General features: G+C 36.4%; 1 protein-coding gene across 1 annotated transcript in view; it reads left to right on the top strand.

Annotated features, from left to right (window-relative positions):
• Positions 1 to 27,855, top strand: part of LOC140151000 (E3 ubiquitin-protein ligase HECW2-like) — a 132,168-nt gene that overhangs the window by 88,194 nt on the left and 16,119 nt on the right. The window contains 6 exon segments of the mRNA XM_072173187.1: positions 4,875 to 4,981; positions 6,748 to 7,638; positions 7,641 to 8,312; positions 9,694 to 9,822; positions 22,070 to 22,223; positions 26,072 to 26,142. Coding sequence (XP_072029288.1) covers positions 4,875 to 4,981; positions 6,748 to 7,638; positions 7,641 to 8,312; positions 9,694 to 9,822; positions 22,070 to 22,223; positions 26,072 to 26,142 — 2,024 coding nt within the window.

The following is a 27,855-nucleotide window of genomic DNA, read 5'->3' as shown; positions in this document are numbered from 1 at the left end:
GATTTGAGGATTAAAAACTAGTACAGAATAAATAGCAACCCTTATCCTAATAAACAGATCAAAGAAACTATCGCCAATTAATGCAATCATGGTGTAATCTACTATTATGGTCGCCTAATATATCTCAAATATATTGAGGGTTGAGAGCCAGAAAGCCTTAACTGAGTTACGGCTTTCTGGTTCTCAACCCTTGATATATCTAATAACCCATATCCCTTTCCCGTCATATTCGGTTGGCATCTCTTTAATTTAGTAGCTTCTGAGCACTATTGGGCTTTGCCTGGCTTCGGCCAAATGTTATAAATAATATTTTTGTTAATAAACTGATTGGAAAATCAGAGAACCATGACATTTGAGTGTCATGTTGCAAGGAAATGATTCAGCTGACAAGTTGTTGCATCATGATGCAAACAAATATAATTTCACCCATGTACTTGTAAACATCAATATCCCTTTTGTAATATGAATTCCCAATGGTCCAAAGCAAGAATTAGGTGCCGCTGTTGTGAAAGGGATCACCAAAATACAATTTAATTTCAATGGACATTTTTACTCTCCTCTCCTATAACAGGAAAGTGATTCAGTTGGCATTTCGTTAAATTGTGTATGAGAGGATTTAAAACTGATCTGATGACAAGTAATTGCTCCCATGTACTTTGTATACTTGGATATCCCTTCAGGATTAAACAAGAATTGGTGCTGCTGTTGTGAAAGGGATCACCAAAATATAATTTGATTTCAATGGACATTTTTCTTCCTCTCTTATCACTCAACACTAAAGTGATACAGTTTACAATTGGTTAGATTATTTATAAAAGGATATAAAACTGTGATTTGAGAACAAATAATGGCACCCATGTACTTTGTAAACCTGGATATCCTTCAGGATTGCTTATTCCCTGGTGTATTTAGACACAATAAAGGGCTTCATAAAGAAAATCAGAGCTCGTTCACATGCTTTAAGATCTTGATGTGTCTGAGCATAATTGCACCCATGTAATATCAAAGCTGTGGATTTCCACCTGTATAGTGCAATACAGTCTATGACATTAGATGAGAGGAAGAAGGCTGGGTCTCTGTATAAAAGCACAAAGTCAGTCTATGGGAAGTTTGTTTGAACATATAGGAGTTGTGTCAGTACTCTTGTGTGGTGATTTCCCAATTTATATGTGAGAAAGTTGCAAGACATAAGTTGCAAGAAAAAAGGGTATAAAAGCGCCAAAGTCAGCCTTTCATATGAAGTTTCTTTGCGCATAGCGGTTGTACTCTTGTGTGGTGATCTCCCAAGTTATATGTGAGAAAGTTGCATGACATAAGATGAAAGAGATAAAGGGTATAAAAGCACCAAAGTCAGCCTTTCATGGGAAGTTTCTTTGCACATAGGGGTTGTGTACTCTTGTGTGGTGATCTCCCAAGTTATATGTGAGAAAGTTGCATGACATAAGATGACAGAAAGAAGGGTATAAAAGCACCAAAGTCGGCCTTTCATGGGAAGTTTCTTTGCCCATAGGGGTTGTATACTCTTGTGTGGTGATCTCCCAAGTTATATGTGAGAAAGTTGCATGACATAAGATGAAAGAGATAAAGGGTATAAAAGCACCAAAGTCAGCCTTTCATGGGAAGTTTCTTTGCACATAGGGGCTGTGTATTCTTGTGTGGTGACCTCCCAAGTTATATGTGAGAAAGTTGCAAGACATAAGATGACAGGAAAAAGGGTATAAAAACACCAAAGTCAGGCTTTCATGGGAAGTTTCTTTGCACATAGGGGTTGTGTACTCTTGTGTGGTGATCTCCCAAGTTATATGTGAGAAAGTTGCATGACATAAGATGACAGAAAAAAGGGTATAAAAGCACCAAAGTCAGCCTTTCATGGGAAGTTTCTTTGCACATAGGGGTTGTATACTCTTGTGTGGTGATCTCCCAAGTTATATGTGAGAAAGTTGCATGACATAAGATGACAGAAAAAAGGGTATAAAAGCACCAAAGTTGGCCTTTCATGGGAAGTTTCTTTGCACATAGGGGTTGTATACTCTTGTGTGGTGATCTCCCAAGTTATATGTGAGAAAATGTGTAGGGTGATTGTGCAGTCTTAGAACAATATGGGAAGTACGACATGTGACCTTGGCTGTACAGAAGCGTGTAGTGATCTGGGAAACTGTGCAAATCAAGAATTCACATTGATTTCAGAAAGGCAACAGCCCATGTGTCAACAGCCATTATAATTTGCATTGATACATAAACATACAGATACCTGTCAATAGAAAACAACATGCAAAAAGAAAAAATGTAATATTACTCCTTGTCGCAATTGGCATTTACATGAGTTGGATTGCCAGAACAATGCCAAATATGGGAAGTAAGACCTGTGACCTTGACTGTATACAGACGCATTGATTTCAGAAAGGCAACAGCCCATGTGACAACAGCCATTATAATCTGGATTGGTACGTAAACATACAAATACAGATACCTGTCAATATAAAACAACATGCAAAAAGAAAAATGTAATATTACTCCTTGTTGCAATTGCCATTAATACGAGTTGGATTGCCAGACAGATTGCAAATCAAATGTTAAGCTATAGGCTTTTCTATGGTCTTTGCTTGAGTCATTACATGAGATGTCAACAGTTATGGTTTGGGACTTGAGCCAAACTGATGATTTGTGTAATAACAATCAAGAGGTCAGAAGAGTCCAAATCTTCTGTACATTTCCATCATCTCAGCCGACATCAAAGTCATTAATTTATCTTCACCAGAATAAACATAAAAAAAGAGACATTCTGACAATATTTCCTTTTCAATTATAATCTCTGTTGATGAATTAAGCGCATTAATCAATTCCGTATATGTAGTGTAAGCGGGTAAGCGCTCTGCATACATGCAGTGGGTGACTCAAAGTGACAGAGTCGAGTGAGTGTTAATTAGCGATGTGTCTTAAGGACATGCAAGCAAATTGATAATTTCCATTTCAAACTGAGTGAAGCCAGTTGTATGGTAATGTGATGTTGATCATGCAAGGTGTGAGCATACCTCTAGGGCAGGGGTCCGCAAATAGCGGCGCGTGCGCCACATGTGGTGTGCCGTGGCTTCCCGAGTGGCGCGTGGCGACGTTTAGATTTTTAAAAAAAATTTAAAAATTTTTTTTTTAAATGAAACCCTTTGATCAAACTTTACCAGGAATATCTCCAATATTCTATATTTCAACATTAAACAATGCGATTCCCATGTTATCCTTATAAAGACAGGCTAAAATAGTACAAAATGTTGCACCAAATGAGTGGCGCTTTGCAGTTTTCTATTATTTCATGTGGCGCTTCAACAAATCTATTTGAGGAAGTCTGCTCTAGGGTAACTCAGTGCAGATGAGGTGAATCATTAAACTGACTGTGATGTCCTTATTAACAATGTCCTTTTGAACAATGTACTTGTGACGGTGGTCGATGTCTTTAACAGTACCCTAAAGTACAACCCTTGTCCTTATACCTTACTTAAACGGAGTTTGGTAAACATGAGTGTGATTAAATCTTTCCCTAGAGAAGTCCTTTTCAGAAGACTGAGCTTTCAGAACTCCAGCGAGTGCCATCTTCAGAAAATGGCACTCGCTCTGAAGGCTCTGAAGATGGCACTCGCTAGCGTTCCGAAAGCTCAGCCTTCTGAAAAAGGACTTCTCCAGGGAAAGATTAAATCTCACTCATCTTATCCTAAGATTGATGACCACTAATGTAGTGAGGAACGCCTCATCATCGGTGTGTTTATCATTGAGCTCTCCACAGCCAAAGTTCTGTTGGTGCAAAATGTGTACACGCTAATCGAATGGACCACTGCTGACAACAAGCTAGCTTCACCATGTTATGCTCCATTGCCCTGCTAATGTAATTGAATATGCTCGTATAACAATGGCAACAAGGGAAATTCAGGATAAAAATTCAAGTAATACCAATGTCATAGACTTTTCTACATTTTGTCCAATTTTCTTGGTTGAAAGCAATTTACATGTAAAATTTCTAACCAGATGGTATTATTGTGACACTTTTAGAATAGCCTACTTCAGGCCTAAAATGTGTAGGGGTGTGCTGACAGTGATACAAAGTGTGGTGTGCACAACTACCCTAACCCTAAACTTTAATCCTAATTGATGAATCTGCACATCTTAGGTTGTGAAAGAAATTGATGTTGAAATTATGTATGACAATCAAATTCCCATGGAAACGATGTAGTATACATTACACGGTGTACTGAGTTTGTATTCATTTGAAAATGTAGACATAAATTGCATATTGTTTTAATCAAATAGAAGATGATTGTTTGTTGTGTAGTTCAGTGACCTGTCCTATAATTACTCCCAGGTGTTACATGTATCAAATGAATGGCAAGTGTTATATCATCAGCCAAAAAAACTCACAAAAAAGGACAGCGTCTTTGTGATTGAAGAGTCATCGCTACATTTTGTGTTAGCATCATGGAAGTCAGAGCTACTTTACATAATTGGTTTACTATCATAGGAGAGCTCAACCACGGGAGTGTCATAGTTGTATACTGCGGTCGGTCCAAAAGAAGTATAACCTTGTGAATTGATATGCAATAGCAGCTAGGGCTGTAAAGCCAATGTAATAGATGCCATGTGGGCAGGATGAGTAAGATGCACTTGTATTCTTTGATGCGTAGTAAAACCGCTAAACGCATCAAACATGTTACTTGACTGGTCACAAATACACCCCTTTTTACTCTTTTTTTTTTTGTACAGTGTTTTTCTTGAGTAGCCCCTTCTCGAGAATGAAGGCTATACATTCCCAACATACTGACAGATAAACATGTATATATAACAGATGAAATAACTTATTTGTCTTTTTGTTTTTTGTCATTGTTTTACAGAGAACATCAAGTATCATATAATTTAGGAAAGCGCCACCCGTCAGACCATGTCAATGGTTTCCTATCATTCGTAGTCGACATCCAACATCAAGAAAGCCCTGCTGAAAGTAAGTCTATGCTATACTTATTATATCTTCAAGAGGCAACTGTATGTAACTGTACTGGGTTTTTTTGCTTTGGATTGAATATAACAAAACTTCTGGTATGTCTTTAGCAAAGAAAATACTATTAATGCAAGATTTGGTGCACCGCACTAGTTTGAAAATTGCCAGCACTAGAGGATGTCACAGCGTGCCATAATATATTAATGATGAGCAGAAGTGACATTTGCATTTATTCTTGTAATTTCAATAATTAGACTTTAAGGGATCTGGAATGAGCATTTTGAGCATTTCAACAGTATTTATTGTGGGACATTAGAGCACATCAGACATATCGAATTGCATTCTGAATATGAAGAATGTCTTTCTGATATCAAATAATTTTCATTTTTTGAAATTCACAATATAATACAAATTTTATGACAAATCTGGTATTTTTCACATTTTTGATATATTACAGTCCTCGAAGTAAATTTTATAAATCTAATGACATATTCTTAAAGTGTATGTAGCTGGGAGGAAAAGCCGATGATCAATTGAAAATTTTGACCTTTCTATATTGAAGATATGGATTTTTTTTGTGTTTTGGGAAAAAAATCCATATCTTCAATAATGAAAGGTCAAAATGTTCAATTGATCGTCGGCTTTTCATCCCACCTACATACACTTTAAGTATAAATCATTAGATTTATAAAGTTTACTTCGAGTACTGTTAAATATAAAAAATATCAATTTTTAATCATTTGCCATAAAATTTGTATTATATCGTGAATTTCAAAAAATGAAAATTATTCGTATTCAGAATGCAATTTGATATGTCTGATGTGCTTTCATGTCCCACAAAAAATTCTGTCGAAACGCTCAAAACGCTCATTCCAGCCCTTAAAGTGACTAATATAGGTTTGGATATTGCTGATTTGACAATTTTGGCAGTGTTGTTGAACATAATTTTGCAGCAGTTGATTAATGTAACTCCTGAAATGACAAGGTTGATTTCATAACATTGCATCATACAAGCATTATGCTAAGGAACATGATAGGATTGAAAATGTGGGTGGTGGTTAAAAATAGCGCTGTCGAAAAAAAAGGGTTTCTCTGTATACCTCCTAATTGTATGATTCATATACGACTTTGTGCAACAACCCGAATATGCCACAAATTCTGTTCACAGATTGTGTACGCATTTTCCAAAAATATTTCAAAAGGGATCTTTTGAAATAAACGAAATGCATTCATAATATGTTTACTGTAGCTCCATCATTATAACCTACTTTCACCACACTATAGTCAATTCACTATAAGATGGCACATGACCTTTGGAAAAGTACACAGGTCCCCAGGGGAGACAAAGATCAAATGGTGTTCAAAACATTTGAAAAATGTGTGGCAGCTTTAATGAATGTTGCCAGAACTTGAAAATGTCCTTTTCTGAAACAAAATTATAACATTTAAGTGAAAAGAGAACTGGGTCATGTGTCATCTTATACTGAATAGACTATAATAACTTTCCTGGTAAGGCTTGTTTGAGGAAGAAGGACAAACAAAACATTGGTCCTGACCCAGTCCATGGATATATTTTGTGTAACACAACTTCTAAAAAAAAGACAATTTTAGTCCTTTCACATTAAAATGGAGATTTAAAACTAATGGATTTCAAAGTAATGGAAATTGACACGTGTATGGAAATCAGTTTTTTTTTTATCTTTGGGTTGTTTGTGTTAGTGGCGTATCTCATAAATTCAACATAATGCTTTCTTTTCTATCCATTACAGCTTCTTCAGATCTACCTAATGGCGATGTATCATTTTCAGGGGATATAAACGATGGGATGCCAAGATCCGCTTCATATCCAAGCATGTTGTCAATTCCAGATGGAACGACAGATGTAGCGCAGACAGCCACAAGACCTCGTACCACGACGGAGCCAGCGTATCTTGACCCTCATGATAGAGCTCACCGCACTGTATCTGATCCAGTGGCTCACATCACAAGTGAGCCTGCTGAATCTGTAGCTCAGCAGCAGCAAGGAAGTGCAAGAAGTACATCGCCAACAACGCCAACCGACACGATGAGCGCCCCCATCACACGAGAACAGTTGTCTGAAGCAACTCATCAAGTTAGGCCAAGGTCGTTAGCTGATGTGCAGAGTATAGAATGTTTGTATTCTATAGAGGAAGTTGTCACCCCAGGAAGTGAGGCTCAAGAGGGGGCTAGCGGGGGTGAGCAATCAGTGAACAGACCCACTCATCTCAAGCTAGCTATACCACAACAGCAGCCGGGAGGCTCCTCTCAGGGTGCCGCAGCACTGAACAATTGTGAAATATCTACTCAAACTTCTCCTGCTGTGATTACAGAACAGCAGAGCGATATCAATGTTGAGGAGTCCGAATCACAAGTTGATTCGCCCGTCATAACAGTCACTACAGACACTGATCCAAATGCTTATCTAGCCATTGCAGCCGGCGGAGATCAAAGTGAAAGTATTAGCCAAACGTCTAGTGCAGAAGACTCTGCGGGTAATGCGGAGCAAGATGATGGCGATAAATGGTCTGTTCAAACAGACAGGACCTCACAATCGCCATCACGGTCTCCGGAAACCCGACGTCGTGCTTTAAGCGACATCCAGTTGAAACAGGAGATTGCGGAAGAGGTGGAAAGGCTACGTGGCGAACTATTAGCTCTGGAAATACCTCCCTTGCTGAAGACGATGACGATAATGTGCAATCTGAAAGTGGTGATGCATCAAGCAACACTATGCAAAATACAACTCCAAGAACCACAAACAGTAAAGAAGAGAATAAGCCAGTACAAGTGAGTGTAAATTCTGCCATAGACAGTGCGTCTTCGTCTTCCCCTAGACTAAACCCGCAAGAAGGAGCCAGACAAAAGGTTCCCTCGCATAGACCTCTGTCTCGTGCAAGTGCGCCATCCAGTAAATCCTCTGCAGGACAGAGGAATAACAACAACAGTCTAGCTCAACCTGGTGGAGACAGGACATCTGGGGAGCAACAGGCCCAACAGGTAGCTTCAGAAGACAATGTAATAATGGACGAGCAGCCAGAGAGTCTTGCTACAAGCTCTGTGAGCATCAGTGAGGATAATAGTGAACCTGTGTCGTCTGCTAGAGGTGAACCTGTGTCGTCTGCTAGAGGTCAACCAGTGAGCTTAGAGGCAGCAGGTGGGACACCTAGTGTGCCAGAAGAAAGTAGTGAGCAGGAGGATTCACCAGGGCAGGCTTCTGGTGGAAGAGACAGGCATAGTGAGGCTGGGTCTAGACGAGACGATGCAGTCTGGCAGAGGCGAAGGAGGGTGAGATCGGCAGCGCCAAGTTTAAGAGGTATTGTTTACTTATAAATACTAATATAAAAATAGTATGATAGGTTTAAATATCTTAATTTAAAAAACAAATAATAACAAGAGAGCAATGAGTAAATCTTTTGATGGAAACAATATTGTTTACTTAACACCAGTAACAAATGGCATATGAAATGCTATATTGATTCCCATGAAGTTGATATTTATACATATTATGTGTTAAAAGATTATATATAAATGGCACTATTCCAGTTAAAATCCATGCACCCCCTGCGGAAGACATGACCTTTTAAGGTCCTTGTGTGGATGATTAAAATCATCCACACAAGGCCTGTGAATTTCAAATGGGGTTACATGAATGGGTGACTCCATTTGAAATCTACACCCCTGTGTGGGAGATTAAGGTCATGTCTTCCACAGGGTTGTATAGATTTCAACCAGAATAGGCCATTTGAGGTGTTAACAGATTAGATATTAATTTAGAACATGAGATCCTTTCTCAAGGCATTGCAATCATGCTTGTAAGTCAAGGAGAACTGCTTATATCCTCGGTTATTTTGTCATAGGAAACAATCTATGAAAAATTAAAATTTGACTGCCCCAAGTTGTTCTAATATCCTAAACAGTAACCAAGTCACCGCTAATGTTGGCACAGATTACACGCACATATGTCAGCCAGATAGACTGCCTGCATGACTGATTCACCACATGTAAATAAACACTGATCAATATGGTCATCCCACTGACAGCTCGGCCAAAATCGGAAACTACAAGAGGAAGGAAACTTTCTCTTAATCATTTGTCAGATGCCTTCATCACTCTGCCTAATCGGAGGTATTTCCTGGACAATTTTGTTTTAAGTGTGTGTTGTTGTTGGGAGTTACAAGCAATGAATCTAGATTTGCATCATCGTCAGTTGAGCAAGACGCAATTGGGATTTTGTAACGTGTGAGTGAAAGCAAAGCGGTGTGCTTGTTGCAAGTTTCACGCCTGCCTGCTTGTTGCGATTGACAGCTTGGGGATTGTCAAAAATCAAATTGGTGACAGTTGGGTTCTCTTTGAGAGATAACAGCTTCAAGGGATGGATATGTCCACATTTTATTTCGGAGGTTGGTGATAACTAAATTTTTGTTCAGTTTGGAGGTTACTTTGTGACTTTTCATGTAGAGAAATTGATGGTTATTTGAGGTTTAAGATATGAAATCATAATTGACAAGCTATTCTTGTTGATTTTGAATTGTCAAAAGATTATTGAACACCAACATATTTTACTTTTTGTTGAATAATGAGAATGATTTAAACGCAATATTTCTCTACTTAAATTTGCAAAGTAAACTTCCAAACTGTGAATTACGCATGTATGTCTTGTAAGCATGATATTTGGTTTGATTTTTGTATGATAGTCAACATAGCTGGTGTGACATCCGAGACTTCCGACACAGACTTGACGCCTACAACTCCAGTCTTGACCCCACAAAGGGTGACATATCAGAGATATGAGCTACCAGATGATGAAGAACCACTACCTGGAAGTGAGTCATTCAAATATACAATCCAACCTCTCTTATCCGGACCTCTTTTATATTGATCTCTCTGTTATCCGGCTGAGAAATCTTCACAGGAAAACATGTTTTTGATGATTTTAACACATTACTATTTCCATGCTCTGAATGCTTAGAATGATATATCTATGTTGCATAAAGCACTCTAAAGTTATCTTTTAGTGTTATTACCCCATGTTGATACAATCTTTTGTTGTCCCAATTTCAGTACTTGGGACAGTCAATACAAAATTACATGTAATTCACTTATCCGGATTTTTCACTTATCCGGACAGTGCTTGGTCCCATCATGGCTGGATAAAAGAGTTGGACTGTACACTTTGTTTTCAAATCAAGTTTGTAGTGTTTTCAAATCAAGTTTGTAGTGATGTCTGTACTTTGCGAGATTGCAACGCATGCATGCCAACAAACCGCCCTTGTTCGCGAGTTTATGTGTTCTGCAGGATGAGGCTAGTACTAGATGCATACATCACTACCAAATTGAGATGACACAAACGACACTATAGTTTTCGGGGTTCCCAATCTGTAACAAGCAAGCTAAAATCTTGACTTGGCAAGCTCAAATCTTGGTGTTCTCACGCTCAGAGTGATCATGACGTTGCAAGCTCAAATTTTGGACCTGCAAGCTCAAATTTTGTCAAGGACAGATGTTAGCATTGCAAGCTACAATCTTGGCTTCACAGGCTCAAATCATTGTGCCGCAAGGCAAGCTCAAATCTTGGGGACATGCAGAGGTGCATTGATAATAGAGAGCAAAACAAATCTCTGACATGGAGATGCAGAGGAGGCTTAAAGGCATTCCTACAATGCACTATGATTGGGAAATTTGATCAATATAACCTAATTTTAAAGGCAAAGTCCCCATTGCCACACACACAAAATGGTATTAAATTTTAAAACTGCAGCCAACGAGCTAATAGTTGAGACTTATAACTTATATTTGAATTTCTTACAGGAAAGATTCATATTGTCCCACTGCATTAATTTTATTCATAAGTCTCAATGTTTTAAATGTTAAATAAAAGGATGAATACACCAGATATTTGCACACAATCCCAATGCAAAGTATGGTCTCCTGGCTACATGTTTCCAAAAGCCAGTCATACCAAGGTCAGAAACCCCATTGGGTTATGGGAATGCCTTTAAACATCCTCTGATGGAGATGCAAGTGATGTGAACAGAAAATATTGGGAACCCCTCATCTTGTGTGTATTAATGATGGAAATTGAAACACATATTTTTATTTCTGCAAGGCAATAGAAACATAATAGTTTGATCTTTCGATCGAGCATCGATGCTTAGTCGATCCTTATTAATTATGAAATCAATTAATTTACTATGGTTAATTGTGATAAAATAGTAATTTGCGACTGTAGTGATATTGAACAATATAAATTTGGAATTAATTTGTTGATAGTTCATTAATAATAAGCATCGAAGCGGCATCTATGGTCAATCCAAAGATCGAACAAATTTGTTTCAGGTGCCTAAAAAGTCTTCAAATATAACAAGAAGTGTAAAATAATTCAATAGATCATGTATTTGAGTAAGATATTACAATGTACTCTGTGTGATAAGGGGTACCGTAGAATGGTCATGTTACGTACATTTCGGGGGAGGGGGGCATGTGCATTCAGCCGGATTTGAACCGACAATTTCTCCAGATCTCACAGTTGTTTGATTATTCACAGTTTTAGTTTGCTTAAAGTTTGCATGGCTAAATTTTGGATTCCTTCATAAGTTTATCACTTTTTAACAATCATTTCTACATTTAAACATCAGTTACCTCTTGGGCAGGTGGCATTGTGTGGTGTATTTGGACGAGATATTTAGGGCCAAGTTTTGGTATGTGAAGGAGATAGTTAATCTGCAAGCATATAGGATGATAGTACCATATTTCCACCTTGTCTTTGACCAAGATTATTTGAACATCTCCAAGGGATAAAACTTTTATATTTTTGAACATGAATTGAGTTTTATCGGCTTAAAAGTCAATTCTCTCATTTTGTGTGTGCCATTTAGTAGATTGGTTTTTTTTGTGATGCTGTCAAACGGAAATGGTATTGAGTTTATGTGTGAGTGCTTAACAAAATATACCGGTATACAAAACATCCAGAAATATGTTTTTGCTGTGTTGGAAAAGAAATATATTGAATACAATGTTGGACTGCTGTGTGCGCTTATGCATGTAAAAAGGATTTGCGCACCCAATAATAGTAATTCATTATTGCAAAATGGGAAAATAACTAGGGTTTGCGCACAATATATATAAACATTAATAGTTATATATTCACAGTATAGAATCATGAAAGTTGGACATATTGGTTGAACAAGCATTTAAACTTGTAACACAGTCATGTAATTTACTGGGTGCTTTGAGAATGATAATCCCATGGGTAGATTGGGAAAGATTTGGTTTAACTTCATGGGCTCTGTAACATTTTAAAATTTTTAGAAATTAAGCCTGATCAATGATTTGATTCTGTTGAACCGACCACTGTGTGAGCATAGTTGTCATTTCATATTTGTCCCTACATTGTCCCCAGGAATTTTATGTGCTTCAACCTGTATCAAAAATTGGAGCTCATCCCATGACTATGTTGTATCAGGCCAAAAAAAAAAGGTTTGTTTGTCCATAGAGGCTTATGAAACAGTTGGGTCGGTAGGTCGGATTTTTTTTTTTTTTTTTACAGATATTGCACTTGAAACTGACAATTTGAAGACTGGTAAATAAGTAAAAACACACAGCACTTTACTGGTTTAACTCTTGAGATGGTTCTGCATGTTATACTGTTCATTTTCTTTACATTTTCTTTCTTTAAATTTATACTAACCACTGTTTTACTAACACATTCAACGCAAATAAAAAAAAATAAATAAAAAAAAAGTCACGGTCGGGACCAGGGTACACGGTCGGTCGGATGTGGACAAACAAACAATTTTTTTTTTGGCCTCATTTTGGCATTGGGTTCTATATAATATCACCAGGAACATGGTCCTATGGATAATCTGAGTGTGTTAAAAATTGATACATTATGTACCTTTTAATCTTGGAACATCCTGGAAAACAATCCAATTCTAGCTAAATAAGGATATGATATTTCCGAGTATTATTTTTAGTCCATAAATGACATCATGACTAAGACAGGTGTTCAGCTGAAACAGGTGTATATGATGAAAATCAACCTTACCCTGTTGGTGAACTTCCCTGCTGGTGTCATAGGCAAGGTAAAACATATCGATTGCTCAGTGCCAGAAGTGGGTAAGTGCAATGACTGCTATGTGTAGATGCCATGTGTAGATGAGTACAATATACTGTGTGTAAATTGCCAAACGTTCACAGGGCAGCTATTGTATTTACCCGCTTCTGGCACTGAGCAGTCGATATTACAATTTGGATGTTCAAATGCATGTGAGGGATTTAAAAGCGCTTCTTTTTGATGGTCCCAGCAGCATATCATTAGACGGAGGTGATGTATATAACGTTAGCTTTGGACATTTAATTATTTTATTGATTTTGTTCAGTTCTTGACTTACTTAAAGTTGTACAGTTTGCCAAAATAAAACTACAGGAGGGAAAGTAATTTGATTTTACACTAGACATTCTTATTGATTAAATTAATTGAAGGCCCATTTAGATTTTTGCTCTGCGTGCTAAGTTTAGAAAATTCTGACAGCTAAATTTGGAAACTGGCGTAATATTTTTCCTGCATTTGAATCCCAAGGGACAAGTGAAACTTCTTTTTTTTTCAATGACAAGTGGGTAAATTTATGTAACTGTGAAATGCAGGCTACCTCTGCAGGTGTACCGTGTGTCCCAGACATGTGCTTTGCATTCACGTGTATGGTGGATATCAGTACATGTATGCATAACCATCGTGATCATGACAGTGACATTTGTTCGCTAAAAAGTATTTTGATTTCAACCTTTCGGGAGTGAACTGATCTTGATTGATGTCTTTGGCAACATAAAGACTTGTTCAAGTATGCTTGTATTATCATCAAATGTTGCGGTTCTTATGTGCCAATTTTAATGATTCACTACAGGGGAGGCACCCAAGCTGTAGTAATTTGTAATGTATGGTGATGTTAGGGTTACATTTCTAAATGTTTTGAATCATCAAATCATAAAATGGACAAAATGTGAATCAAACTTGTGGACAAGAATTTGTCCAGAATATTTATTCACATGTTGTCCAACTTCACAATTAGTTACTGGGGGGAGGTTATTCATATTGGACAGGAACGGAATGTTATCAAATCCAATGGACACCCTTGGAAAGTGGAAGTGGAAATATTTGCGGAAACAAATGATTGCACTTGAAGCTCAACACAGATACTGCGAAAATAAAAACACTGGAATATGTTCTGCCCTGCATAGGTCTAAATATGAAAACTCAATGTAAATTTGGCAAGCAAAGTAATTCAAATCAGCAAATCGCGAAAAATTACGTACCCACTAAAAATTGCACTTCTACAGTACTGCATAGATTGGTATTTAAAATCTGTCACAAACGTTTTGCTGCATCATCAACACTTGTTGTGTAGGTTCACACATGTACATTCAAAATCATGAGATTAACATGATTGATTATTGACAGATAGATAAGAGTCATTTGGGGGAATGTTTCCTGGTACAACATTGACCGAATGAACCAGTATGATTTATCTCAATGACAGTGGAATAAACCATTACATAAGTGTGTTTAGTTTGTTGCCAAAAATTGTTTATGACACTAATAATAATTCAAAAATAACAGTCATTGGGGGAAATGTTTCCTGGCTTAAGGGCTGGGGTATGAACGTTTGGACAGTATTTATTTTGGGACATTAGAGCACATCAGACATATCGAATTGCATTCTGAATACGAAGAAAGTCATTCTGATATCAAATAATTTTGATTTTTGAAATTAGCAATTTAATACATTTTATGGCAAATCATTAAAATTGATATTTTGATATTTAACAGTACTTGAAGTAAACTTTATAAATCTGATGATTTATACTTAATGTGTATGTAGGTGGGATGAAAAGCCGACGATCAATTGAAAATTTTGACCTTTCGTATTGAAGATATGGATTTTTTTCCTAAAACACCAAAAAAATTAGGTCTTTTGGGAAAAAAATCCATATCTTCAATATGAAAGGTCAAAATTTTCAATTGACCGTCGGCATTTCCTCCTGCTACATACACTTTAAGAATATATCATTAGATTTATATAATTTACTTCGAGGACTGTTATATATCAAAAATTTGAAAAATATCAATTTTTATAATTTGTCATAAAATTTGTATTATATTGTGATTTTCAAAAATGAAAATTATTTGATATCAGAAAGACATGCTTCAGTATTCAGAATGCAATTCGATAGGTCTGAGGTGCTCGTATGTCCCACAAAAATACTGTCGAAACACAATAAACGCTCATTTTAGATCCCTTAACATGGACTGAATAAAACAGTATGATTTATCCCAGTCTGAGTGACAGTGGAATTAAACATTATCCTTAGAAATAGAAAACCAATATAAGGACAACAAAGGTTGCAAAGTTTTGTTTGTTAATCATGTTGGCAATCAAACTAGACATGGACTGAATAAAACAGTATGATTTATCCCAGTCTGAGTGACAGTGGAATTAAACATTATCCTTAGAAATAGAAAACCAATATAAGGACAACAAAGGTTGCAAAGTTTTGTTTGTTAATCATGTTGGCAATCAAACTAGACATTGACTGAATAAAACGGTATGATTTATCCCAGTCTGAGTGACAGTGGAATTAAACATTATCCTTAGAAATAGAAAACTAATATAAGGACAACAAAGGTTGCAAAGTTTTGTTTGTTAATCATGTTGGCAATCAAACTAGACATTGACTGAATAAAACGGTATGATTTATCCCAGTCTGAGTGACAGTGGAATTAAACATTATCCTTAGAAATAGAAAACCAATATAAGGACAACAAAGGTTGCAAAGTTTTGTTTGTTAATCATGTTGGCAATCAAACTAGACATTGACTGAATAAAACGGTATGATTTATCCCAGTCTGAGTGACAGTGGAATTAAACATTATCCTTAGAAATAGAAAACCAATATAAGGACAACAAAGGTTGCAAAGTTTTGTTTGTTAATCATGTTGGCAATCAAACTAGACATTGACTGAATAAAACGGTATGATTTATCCCAGTCTGAGTGACAGTGGAATTAAACATTATCCTTAGAAATAGAAAACTAATATAAGGACAACAAAGGTTGCAAAGTTTTGTTTGTTAATCATGTTGGCAATCAAACTAGACATTGACTGAATAAAAGCGGTATGATTTATCCCAGTCTGAGTGACAGTGGAATTAAACATTATCCTTAGAAATAGAAAACCAATATAAGGACAACAAAGGTTGCAAAGTTTTGTTTGTTAATCATGTTGGCAATCAAACTAGACATTGACTGAATAAAATAGTTTCATACACTCCTAGATAGTGAGAACCAATCAGAGCAAATGTGAGTAAAATACTACGAGGTGTGCATAAATATTGTATAATTGCACAGGCACACACTCTGTGTAGTATGCGCAGTGCTTTCGGACGCCTTGCAATTTCCAACATTTTTAGTGATAATTTTGTAATAAAGACAGCAAGAATCACAATTTTTTTTTTGCTTGTGTATGAAATGCACTCCCCCTGCGTGGCTTAGACGCATAAACATCTAAGTATGCTTGCATTATTTTGTACAATTTCTCTCCCAACAAGTGATACACATTTATTAACCATATAATGTAAATGATTTATCCCAGTGACAGTGGAATTAACCATTACCACTAGATAGAGAAAACAAAACATAAAAAATGCCAAGTTTTGTTAATCATGTTGGCAATCAAACAAGACATTGACTGAATCAAACAGTATGATTTATCCCAGTGACAGTGGGATAAACCATTACATTTATAAGTGGGTCTGTTTCCAACTATTATAAACACAGCACAAGAAATAAGTCCCCTTTTCAACATTTCGTCATAACATTGTAAGGTTTCGATTTGTACCAATAAAACTAACTTTGAAATAACTATATGACTGTTTACTAAGTGTTGTGTGAAAATGAGAGATTTCCATGACTTCAGGGCTGAATGAGCCTAAATTGAAGGCAAAAACTGCCCTTTTCAAAAGTCACAAAGTAGGCCTATGCTTGTCACAAAAGTGGATTCATGGCTTGTTACTAATGGAAAAACCCATGTGGTTGAGTGCAGTTTAAAATCCTCACCAAGTGAACATTTACTCTAATGTGTATCGATTCTTGATCATTCAGCCATGCAAATCCCCTTGCATAGAGTTCAGCACAGTGACTTGTAAGATGGCCAGTTCCATTCCTTGTCCCAATACGCCTTGCAGTTAACAAGCATAGGCCTACTTTGTGACTTTTGGAAAGGGCAGTTTTTGTCTTCAATTTGGGCTCATTCAGCCATGAAGTCATGGACATCTTTTATTTTCACACAACACTTAGTAAACAATCATATAATTATTTCTAAGTAAGTGTTATTGGTACAAAGTTTTACTTTATGATGTTATGACGAAATTTGAGGGGGACTTATTTCTTGTGATGTGTTTATAAAGCATGTTATACCTCACTGATCCGTTCAGCAAAATGACATCACAAGTTAAAAATAGCACGGGTGTCAAACTATTTCCTGGGAAATTAGCAAATAAAATGTACAAATATGGAGCGATTACTGCGTTGATGGTAATCTTTTCCTAGGGTGACAATATATTTTGTAGGTAATAGCTCCCAAATGGATTGCAATGTGGAGGTAATTATTGGCCTCTTGAATGGTAACAGGTGTGTTTATTACTTTCCAATAACTGATTACTGTATTAAGAGAATAGAGAACTTCCGAGTTTGAGGGTTGCTTGATTGGAGGGTGAGCTATATAAAACCATGAGTTGCAAGTTTTCTTTGGAGATGAAATGAGTATGAACTCTATCCACTGAATGTCTTCTTCTTGCGTATGTATAACATACACCAAAGTGCACTTGTACTGGGTTGCAGGATTGTACAGATAAAAAAATCTGCCAGGGATAGCAAAGTGGACGCTTCTGCAATACCTGACCATGGTGGGGTACCCAGCACATAAAGAAGCATGTACCTCCACTCCCCCTACGTGGCAGGTAGTATACTGGGTTACCGGATTAAGTAGAATAGAATAGAAAAGGTGGTTCAAAGCAATGCAGATTACAAAGAAGATAAAAGCTGTCCAGATAGCAGACAGAATAAGGAACTAGTCTCTGATGCGCGGCAATTATAGGAGTTCATTTGTAAAGACACGCAAACAAGGACCTACAACTTTTTCCTATCTAATCAAGGACCTTGCACAGCTGAAACTAAGCTCCAAACTGTTGACCCATAAGAATGTTTACTAACAAACTGAGACATGGCAAACACAGGGGTGTGAGAGTTCAGATTTAAATCTGAATTTGGACTTTTTTTATTTTATTTTCAACTCTTTTTCTGCACTTGCTTTGTACAAAAGTATAGGAGTTTAACAAATTTCAGATGTTTTCAGACTTTGATATCTATTTTCAGACTTTTTTTATCCACGGTCGTCACTCACAACCCTGCAAACAAGACATTGTCTTATGCAACACGCTGGCATGTAGAGGAAACCATGGATGTTTTTCGTTGCAGGGTGTCCTCGATTGCTCTGCTATATCCCTGTGTGCTTCCTTCTTGACCAGCACACCCCATACACACAGTTTACGATCATGATTACACATCCACATAAATTGTCAGTATGATCCTAATGAGAGCATCAGGAGTGACTGTCTTTCCCCCATAAAGGAAGCGTTTAACTAGCAAGCATGTATGATTACTTGGTGTGTCATTTCTCCTGAGCTAGTCTTATCTTCCTATAAAGGTATCAGTAACAGATGGCAGTGATTATATTGATGCAAAACAACACTGTATGTGTAATTCTGGTTGATTTACTAAATGCCTTACGTAGAGTGATAAAATTGGAACTGATGGTTGATTTTAGTTGGATTTATGATCTGCTTATCTAATAAATGGCTTCCTTTTTTTGTCAGCAGTACATGGTTACTGTTGAAAGGGGGAATTGTTGTTGTGCAGAATTAAAAATGAAAAGTATTCTCGAGTGATTGGAATTTTGGCAGTTAAGAAAGAGCAAGCACTGTGATGATAAGTCACTGTATTTGACGTGAGGGATTGCCTAGCTTATTGGATTCAAACTACCCAGAGCTCATGTCGGATGTTTTTAATAACCAATTAACCAATTAAAACGCTTGTAAATGCCTGGATTATGCTATGTTTAGGGAAAACTATTATGGAAAGAAATAGTGATTTCTTTTAGTTTTGTCAATAGTAGTTAAAGGGCACATATCTGATAGCGAAAAAGTAACATTTTGTTGAAAATAATTAAACAAAAATTTCAGAAAGCTTAATTACAATATATCTACAATGACAAGTTGGTCATTTTGATCACACACATTTTCATGAAATTTTGGAAAATTTCTGTGATTAGGCAAATATTTGCTGGAAATAAATTTGAAGGCGTGGGAGATAAGATAAAAAACAACCAGAGGTCCTCCAAGATTAATTTGAAACTTGGTGTAAATAACCATGAGGACAAGGAAAATAGTCGGTGACTTACATTGCTTATGTTAAGGTGGGACAGGTGTAATTGACACTTTTTTGTGTGGAAAGCTTATAGAAACTCTTTACATGATTCATTGTAACAGGTATAGAATTAAATGTAGAAAAACAGGTTCAATTCAAATTTTATGCATATTAATTAGCTAATTTGCATATTTAATTACCGAATATTAGCCGTTTAAAAAAAAAGTAGCTCCACTATACAATGTCCTATTGAGACACTTGAGGTGTCAAAATAAAGCTCTTGCAAAGATCTAGTGCATGAGCCTATTTCCAGTAACATCAGAGGAAGTAGGAGGTGTAGCACCTATGATTTTGAGATAAAATGACATCTTGTGTGTACAAATTTTGGCATATTTGGTCATCTGATTTGATCAATATCCAAGAAACATTTCAAATTAGGTTCTTGCACTAGATAATGGTCTAAAGAACATAAATGCCAACTTTCAAGTCTATAGGGGGTATACTTTAGGAGCTGCATTTTTTCAAATGTCGATTTTTGGTGAAAAAATGAAATGCATGAAAAACGTCATGCAACTGGTTCGTAAACAAAGAAAATAATAAGATTTTTGTTGTAATTAGCACGCTTTTTATACAATTTGCATAATTTTTCCAGATTTTTTTTTTATGTTATGAAAACTACATATATTAATGTGTCTAAAAATGACAAAAACTAATTTTTGATGAAATGATGATTTGGGCTTATACGCAACAAAATCTCTCTTTATATTGCAAAAACATGTGGCAACATGAATAAGACCAACAGACGGACCATAAATAGTCTAGCTTATGGGTCATTTATGACTGCCTGGGTATTGGTATTTATCACAGAATTAAAACCAGAGAACCAGGACTCTCTATACCAACATGTGGTCATTTTTTGGGGAAAACATTGGGGGTATTCGGGTCCTTGCCGATTCTGCTTGATATAATCATGCTACATGTATAACGCATTGCATCCCTCCTTTGATGCAGTCAATACGTTGCATCATGAAGCGTGTCTAGTGCTGCGCACAAGTTCTGATTAGTTTCGGATGCATTTCTAGCAAAACAAGACTACCCCCAAATTTTGCCCCATGTGTGTATCAAGATGGCGGTCAAGCCCTGGTTCTCTGTGGTAATTATAGAAAATGTACATCTGAAGCAACCAGTAGCTTCATAGCTGAGCAAAATGCATTTGATTAGCTGCCATTTACATAGTAAAGTATAGGAGGCTGTATTTTGTGGTATAAGTCCATAATACTTTTTGTATGATCAGGATACAGTGTAACAAATTTTAAGCATGTATAACATCAAATATGTAACTTATAATATTTTTTTCCTTGAAACAAACAAGTTTTCATCAGTTTGAGAGTGACTCAAAGCTTACATAATTCTATGGATATAATTAGGTTTATTGCATCTTGTGTTAATTACAAATAGATGTATTTGTCATTTTATCAACCCATATTTGTCATTGGGCTGTTCCAGTTGAATCCATACCCCTAGGCCCCGGCAAAAAACACAATTTTTTGAAGTAAAAAACGAGATCCAAAGTATTGAAAAGCGAGAAAAGCAAGATTTCCCCCGGAAAATGGCACAAGAAGCTTTAAAAACGCCCGAAAATACTGAAAATCCGAAAATAAAAATATATAAATACTGTGGCCTGCCCTCTGTTGTTCATATTCGGTCAATGTCACCAGAACTGAAGTGCGAGGATGTCCTTCCTTTACCGCCTTTTTACCTTTACCTTTTTTTTTTTTTTTGGCCTAAACTTGAACTAATTTGCAATGAAATGACATTTTTTATTAAGTAAAGCATGGCTTTTGCACATAGCAATGTGGTCAATGCTGTTGAATTCTGCACTCTTTTCCTATGTTAAAGTTCATTTCGTGGAATTCAACAAACTTTTATGGCATAAAGCAACGTTTTTATAGTAAGTATACTGCTTGGGAACTTTCTTTAAAAGCGAGATAATTGGTTAATAGCGAGAATCACGGCGTAAAAAGCGAGATCTTGTTTTTTGCCGGGCCTTATGCCCCCTATGGAAGACATGACCTTTACTTCCCACACAGGGGGTAAAGATTTCAAATGGAGTCATCCAACATGGGGTAAAATTTCAAATGAAGTCACCCATTCAGGTAACCCCATTTGAAATTCACACTCCCTGTGTGGAAGATTAAGGTCATCAGGGGGTGTATGGATTTGAGTTGGAATATCCCATTTGATGGTAACTTTCACTTTAATTGATATTATCCAACTCAACGAGTTTGACATTATTTATTTGTAGGCCAATCATGAATCATACATCATTTGTTATAATGTGTATTTAATTGATAAGGTTGAAATCTTGATCAAATTATTGATTTTGTATGATAAGCTTAACAAGAATTTAATAGTACAGGGCATGTGAACAAATAATCTGATGTGTGTAGCTAGTGTAAGCCAGAAATTGCATTTTGTAAATACCATAATTGTTGTGTAAACATTCAATCTGCTTCCCTAAAGTTACAACAAGTGGGATCCTTTTTGTGGCTAATTAATTTAATCTAATGATGCCATTATTAATTACTACTACAGATTGGGAGGCTAGGATAGACCAATATGGCCGCGTCTTCTTCATCGATCATTCTAACAGAACTACAACATGGTCTAAGCCCACATCAAATCCGGCCAGTAGGAGACAGAGGGAGGAGAGGGACTCGGAGCAGAGTCGACAACAGCTAGCTAGAAGGTAAGAAAGAAAGTGTTGCCAAACATATTTGTGAAAGACATTGACCCGTTGCATGGCCATCTTAAAATGAGTTTCCAACTCCCCCCAAGTGTGTGTTGTGTGTATATTTAATTATCACCTATACTTCGCAAACGCCTTCTGATGAGTTGCTAGAAAATTGTGAAAAAAACAAAAAAGTCAATTTTTGCACATGCGTTAGCAGGAAGAACGGTTTGGGAGTAAGATGGCGGATCTATGCAAAGGGTCAATTTCTAGTGATTTCCATGAAAGCATAAAAATATTTGAAATTTGTTTAATGTAGAAAAAATTATAGAGTAAAGAAAAAATATTAAGTAAGTCCCATGACTAGTTGGTCTAATTGGTCCTACATGTATATAAGCCTTGCTCTAGCCACATTCCGATAAACTAACCCCAAATAGTGCTATTAAGACAGCTATCTGTATCCTAGATGGGAAAATGGAATCTGTTTTGCAGTTTCAATGTTGCACGCTTTGTTCTGCGTGAAAGTCATACACATGTCAGGAGCAAGTTGTGGTTTTTATGTCCTCATGTTTTGCCTGACACATATCCCATATCCCATGAACCACAAGATATGTGAGGACAACATACTGTAAAGCAGGATATATTCCACGGCATTAAATTTCGTGTTTTGGGGAGAACCAATATTTCTGCTACAGGATATTTTCGCGAACTTGTACATTTCCTTCAAGGCCTATAGGAAGAAAAAATGTGTGTGAAAATTTCACAAATCAACTGCACTCGCGAAAATTTGTGACATTTTCATGCACATGAACATTACATGCTTTACAGTGTTTGAATACCTTGACCGATTCCAATAACCTGGGCCAATAACACGGCATTGTTTATAAACAATCTGTCCTTTTCGTGGAACATGTCAAGTTATTGTCAAATAGCCAGAACTGTCAGATGAATATGCCCATAGCCATAAATCAGGCACTGTACCTGGAATGCTATCTTCTCTAGAGAAACATATATCAGCAAGTTTACTTGGAAGTGAAAGTTTACTGGAAGAACTGTCTCACACTGGCATTTTTATCTCACACTGGCATTTTTATATGAACAGTTACTCGGAAGTCAGTGACTTTAGTGTGACCTATGTCCAATGAAAACGTTTCATCGGTGCTGCATGTAACATGTTGTTCACACATGCAATGCAAAGGTCTGATGTGGCACGATCATCTCAGCATTTTTATATTGTCCTAGCAGTGGTATCAGTTATCACACAGTACCAAATGATGCGTGACATACAGCACGTCTGTACAGCATTATCTTGGTATGTATGGGGCATGGCTTGAACTATATGTCTAGTGTTAGTCACAGATGATAACAGATGGGGATACCACATACATTGTGCAATATTTGTGTGTATTGCTACACACTGCATGGTTTGGTTTGGTTTTGTCACAATACAAGCTACTAGCATGATTGGTGTGTGCTTACTTTGGAATTAGTGGATACAAATCAAGGTGCAAATATGCCTCCAAATCAAGGTGCAAATATGCCTCCTTTTTGCAGGTAAGGTCAGGTAGAATATTTATTGTTTAAAATCACAATTAAATACAACTTAAGGGATCTAATAGCAACGTTTGCACAGTATTTTTTGTGGGACATACGAGCACATCAGACACACCAAATTGCATTCTGAATATGGGGAATGTATCAAATAATTTAGATTTTTTGAAATTTGCGGGTACAAATTTTATGGCAAATTATTAAAAATTGATATTTTTGACATTTAACAGTCCTAGAAGTAAACTTTATAAATCTAATGATATGTGCTTAAAGTATATGTAACTGGGAGAAAATTTTGAAAATCATTTGAAAATTTTGACCTTTCGTATTAAAAATATACTTTTTTTTCCCCCAAAGACCAAAAAAATTTGATAAGCCTTTTTAGGGCTGTAAATCTTTTGTCCAGAAATTTCTGGAATTCTAGAAATCAGTCCATTAAAAAATACCAGAAATGTAAAAATATTTTTTTTTTTTGGAATGTTTTGTGTTTTTTTTTTACATTTCATTTTCTGGAATTGATGATGGTAGGTTTTTGTTTGTTTGTTTGTTTGCTTGTTTGTTTGTTTGTTAATGGTGATACCTCTTCAACCTCTGCTGTAGCTTATTCCCCAGACAAGTCCCCATAAATGTTCAATGCTGCAGCATCTGCATACAAGCCCTTGGTCACCTGGCCAAGGACCAGATGGATTGTCAGGAAATGGATCTGTTACCTATTGACATCCTAGGCTCTCAAATTGACCTGATACACATTATTTATTGTTTGATTGTTTCCTGTGTTTTCCATAGAGGTTATCCATGTTCTATAAGCTGCATATCCTATCAGCGACTGCTATACCTTGTTTAGGACTTTCAAAAGAAGAACCTGCATGTGCAACCATGACTATTTCAATAGCCCGCCAAAGTCATGCAGGTAACTCCAAGGTCATGCATTGCATTGGTTTGAAATGAATGAGGAATACTACGAGAACCAGCGCCTTTTGTTAGAAGTCACACATGAGTAAAGTGGATAACCTCTATTGCTACTTAAGGATGCAAGTCTTGGGCTATGACCAAGAATGACAGGAAAAGAGTTGTTGCTTTTGAGTTGGTGGTGTTACAGGAGGCTTCTGCAAGTGACATGAAAAGAAAGCAGAAAAAATTCCTGGATCCTAGACAAGATAGGTACACGTTTAACCATCAGAAATGGCATAATGGAGAGAAAGCTGAAGTACTTTCTGCCATATTGTCAGGAAACATGGAGATGTAAAACAATTTTACAATGGGCTTTGGAAGGCCGATGAGGAAGGGGATGTCCACCAACATCTTGAACCGGTTTCTAACCAAGGAATGCATGGTGCAACGCACTTGGCTTTAGATCAAGGGAGATGGCGTACTCTTGCAAAGACCACAGCAGCGCTACAGAGGGCCACCTGAAAGAGAGAGAGAGAGAGAGAGAAAGATAGTTTCCTTTATTGTGCATACAAGTGACAAGTTAGTCAACTGGGCCAGTTGAATCGCTGGATGAATTAATTGCATTTCTGCAGAGCTGCACTTTTCTTAGACTCTACCCTCTCCCCATGAAAATGTATGTCAATGAATTTCAATGAGGCTTGGACACAAGCATACCTTGGATGCAATGACATGTGTGCTGTCAACAAAATTAGATTAGATTACTGTGTCTGTTGTTATGAATGTCAGATGATTGAATCTGCCAATCAGAACCCCACTTCTGTGTTTACGCTGTGCATGCTCTCAAAATGTAAACAGCTGGCAAAAACATCAACATTCATAAAGATAGCTTTCAACTTTTTTCAAAATTATATTGATTTCAAGATTGGAAGAAGACAGGAGGTATATATATTTTATAGATATCAAATTCAAATATGTTGCAAATACTTTAAGTGTTCGATCGTAATTTTCTGTTCTCTTATGGCAAATATACACAGAAGTTGAAAATCACAAGACGTGAAGGTCTGCAGGAGTGATCAAATCAGTAGACCCTATGCAATCAATAATATGTCATCAAAACTCTGCCTCATCAGATGGATGCCAGAGAACAATACAACAGACTGGATTCAGTTATTATGAAATACTTGTAGCCCAAGCCTCAACTTCCCTGCCATTTCAGTTTTTACTACAGTTTTGGTTGCCCTATTGCATACGGTCTATTATGACTGATCAGTTTGTCGGCCAAATGGAATTGCTAACCCAGCTATATGTTGTGTATCACTGGCTTAGTATGTGAAGTATTTCTGAATAGAAAATGAGATTTGAACTTTCATTTAGTATTACCCATTTTGCTCAATGATTGTTATCTTATTTGTGTGTTTATATAGGTACCAAAGCATACGAAGAGCAGTTCAAGTTGATGATCATAGAGAAGATCGTGAAACAAACAGAGCTCCTGGTAAGTGGTTATCTGCAGCATAGGTGTAAATCCTGGGGGGGGGGGAGGATAAATCCTTCCAATATATAATGAGGGAGGACGGTCAATGCAGTGACCCTCCCCCCCACACACACACACACAATATTTGACTTGAAAAGGAATCACAGAAAATGGCAAAAAGCAACTTTTCTAGGCATTGTTGACATGGTGTCTTATGGAAAGAAAGTTTCCTGTTACTAAGATCCAACATTTGAGGTTTGTATATTTGAAGGTGCAAAATTAACCATAAGGCATTTGCTTTACCACCGCATACAGAAACTCAACCATCATGACACTCGCAAACAAACCATGCCCGTGTTTGATTGACAGATGACGTCAGATGCAAACTCTTCTTTTAAATTCTGTCTTTGATTATAATTTGTTTCATTAAAACAATATTCTGTTTAGCCAGATTTAATATAGCTTATTTGTTAATCTTATGGTTTGACAGAGTAGGGAATGATGGTGAAAAATCCATATTCAATTAATATGTAGAAAAAGGGAGAGACATTTTGTGGCTTTCTTTGCATACTTGAACAATCAAGCCCATTAGCCCAATTTCAGTATGTATATTCTGATTTCTTTTAAATAGTTTCCTTTTCTGTTTAATAAAAATTAACACAAAAGCATGAAATTAAAGAGCAGTATTTACCACATACTGAACAATTCATTGTATTGCTATAATTTAAAAACAAAAACAAATAATGGGTTTTACCACTTTTGTCATCTTTAACATTGAACAACAAATATTTTAATTATCATTTATAGGTAGGTTAAAAGGATAAGGATTGACCAATGTGTCATCTGGCAGAACAGAATAATATTTCAAAGTAAAAAAAAAGAGTATTTTCTGAGTACAAGTCAAAACAGCTTGGATGCCTAAGGCTGTATTTGTAATGAACACTTAAGTGCAAATCTTCCCTGAAGTAGGGATTTCCTTTTTCCTTAAGTATAACATCAAGTGAAATCCATAATGGTGGCATAATATTTACTCTAACAAAGTACATCACTAAAGTGTGTGTCTTGCGTTATTTTAGGCTTTCTAAACATTGTCCACTTTGCTGCATGGCTTTTTTATTTATAGAATCCAGATTTATGGTAATTTGTGATCTCTCAATCACACATCCAGTTAAAACCTCTGCAGGGAGTATTTGGAGGTATAGCATCCAAGAATGTTATTTATTTCTCACTAATAAATCTAGGAGTATAGAGTAGATATGAAAATTAGAAGTGTTGGAAAATTAAAGATTTTTTGTTTGTTTGTTTTAGCCTAATTATGTAAGAATGACTAAAATCTTGTAATTTTTGCATATATCTTGTAATTATCAATTGTGAGCCCCTATAAATAATATTTATATAAGTATATTTCAATAGAAAGGAAATGTATGTTGCATGTTTCCTTTGCAGGCAAGTGTTGGTACAGTAAAGATGTGTCAATGCCACATTAAAAAAAACCACTGAAATGTTAGTAATCTTGTCAGAAACCTCTGAATGTGTATTTTTATTTTGCTCAACAGGGGCCAGAAGCTTCTACATGTTAATCTTATTCCATATTCAATATTTTGAGTGTTTAAGTCAAGAAAGCTCCATCTGCAATAGCTGCCAGGTGTCATATATATTCAAATGCATACAATATAGAATACAGAAATAGTCACATGGCCATAGGGCAGCTATTGCAGATAGGGTGTTCTTGTA

The sequence above is a fragment of the Amphiura filiformis genome, chromosome 4 (genome assembly GCF_039555335.1).
Source record: "Amphiura filiformis chromosome 4, Afil_fr2py, whole genome shotgun sequence".
NCBI lineage: Eukaryota > Metazoa > Echinodermata > Ophiuroidea > Amphilepidida > Amphiuridae > Amphiura > Amphiura filiformis.
This window is presented reverse-complemented; position numbering and strand designations above follow the sequence as displayed.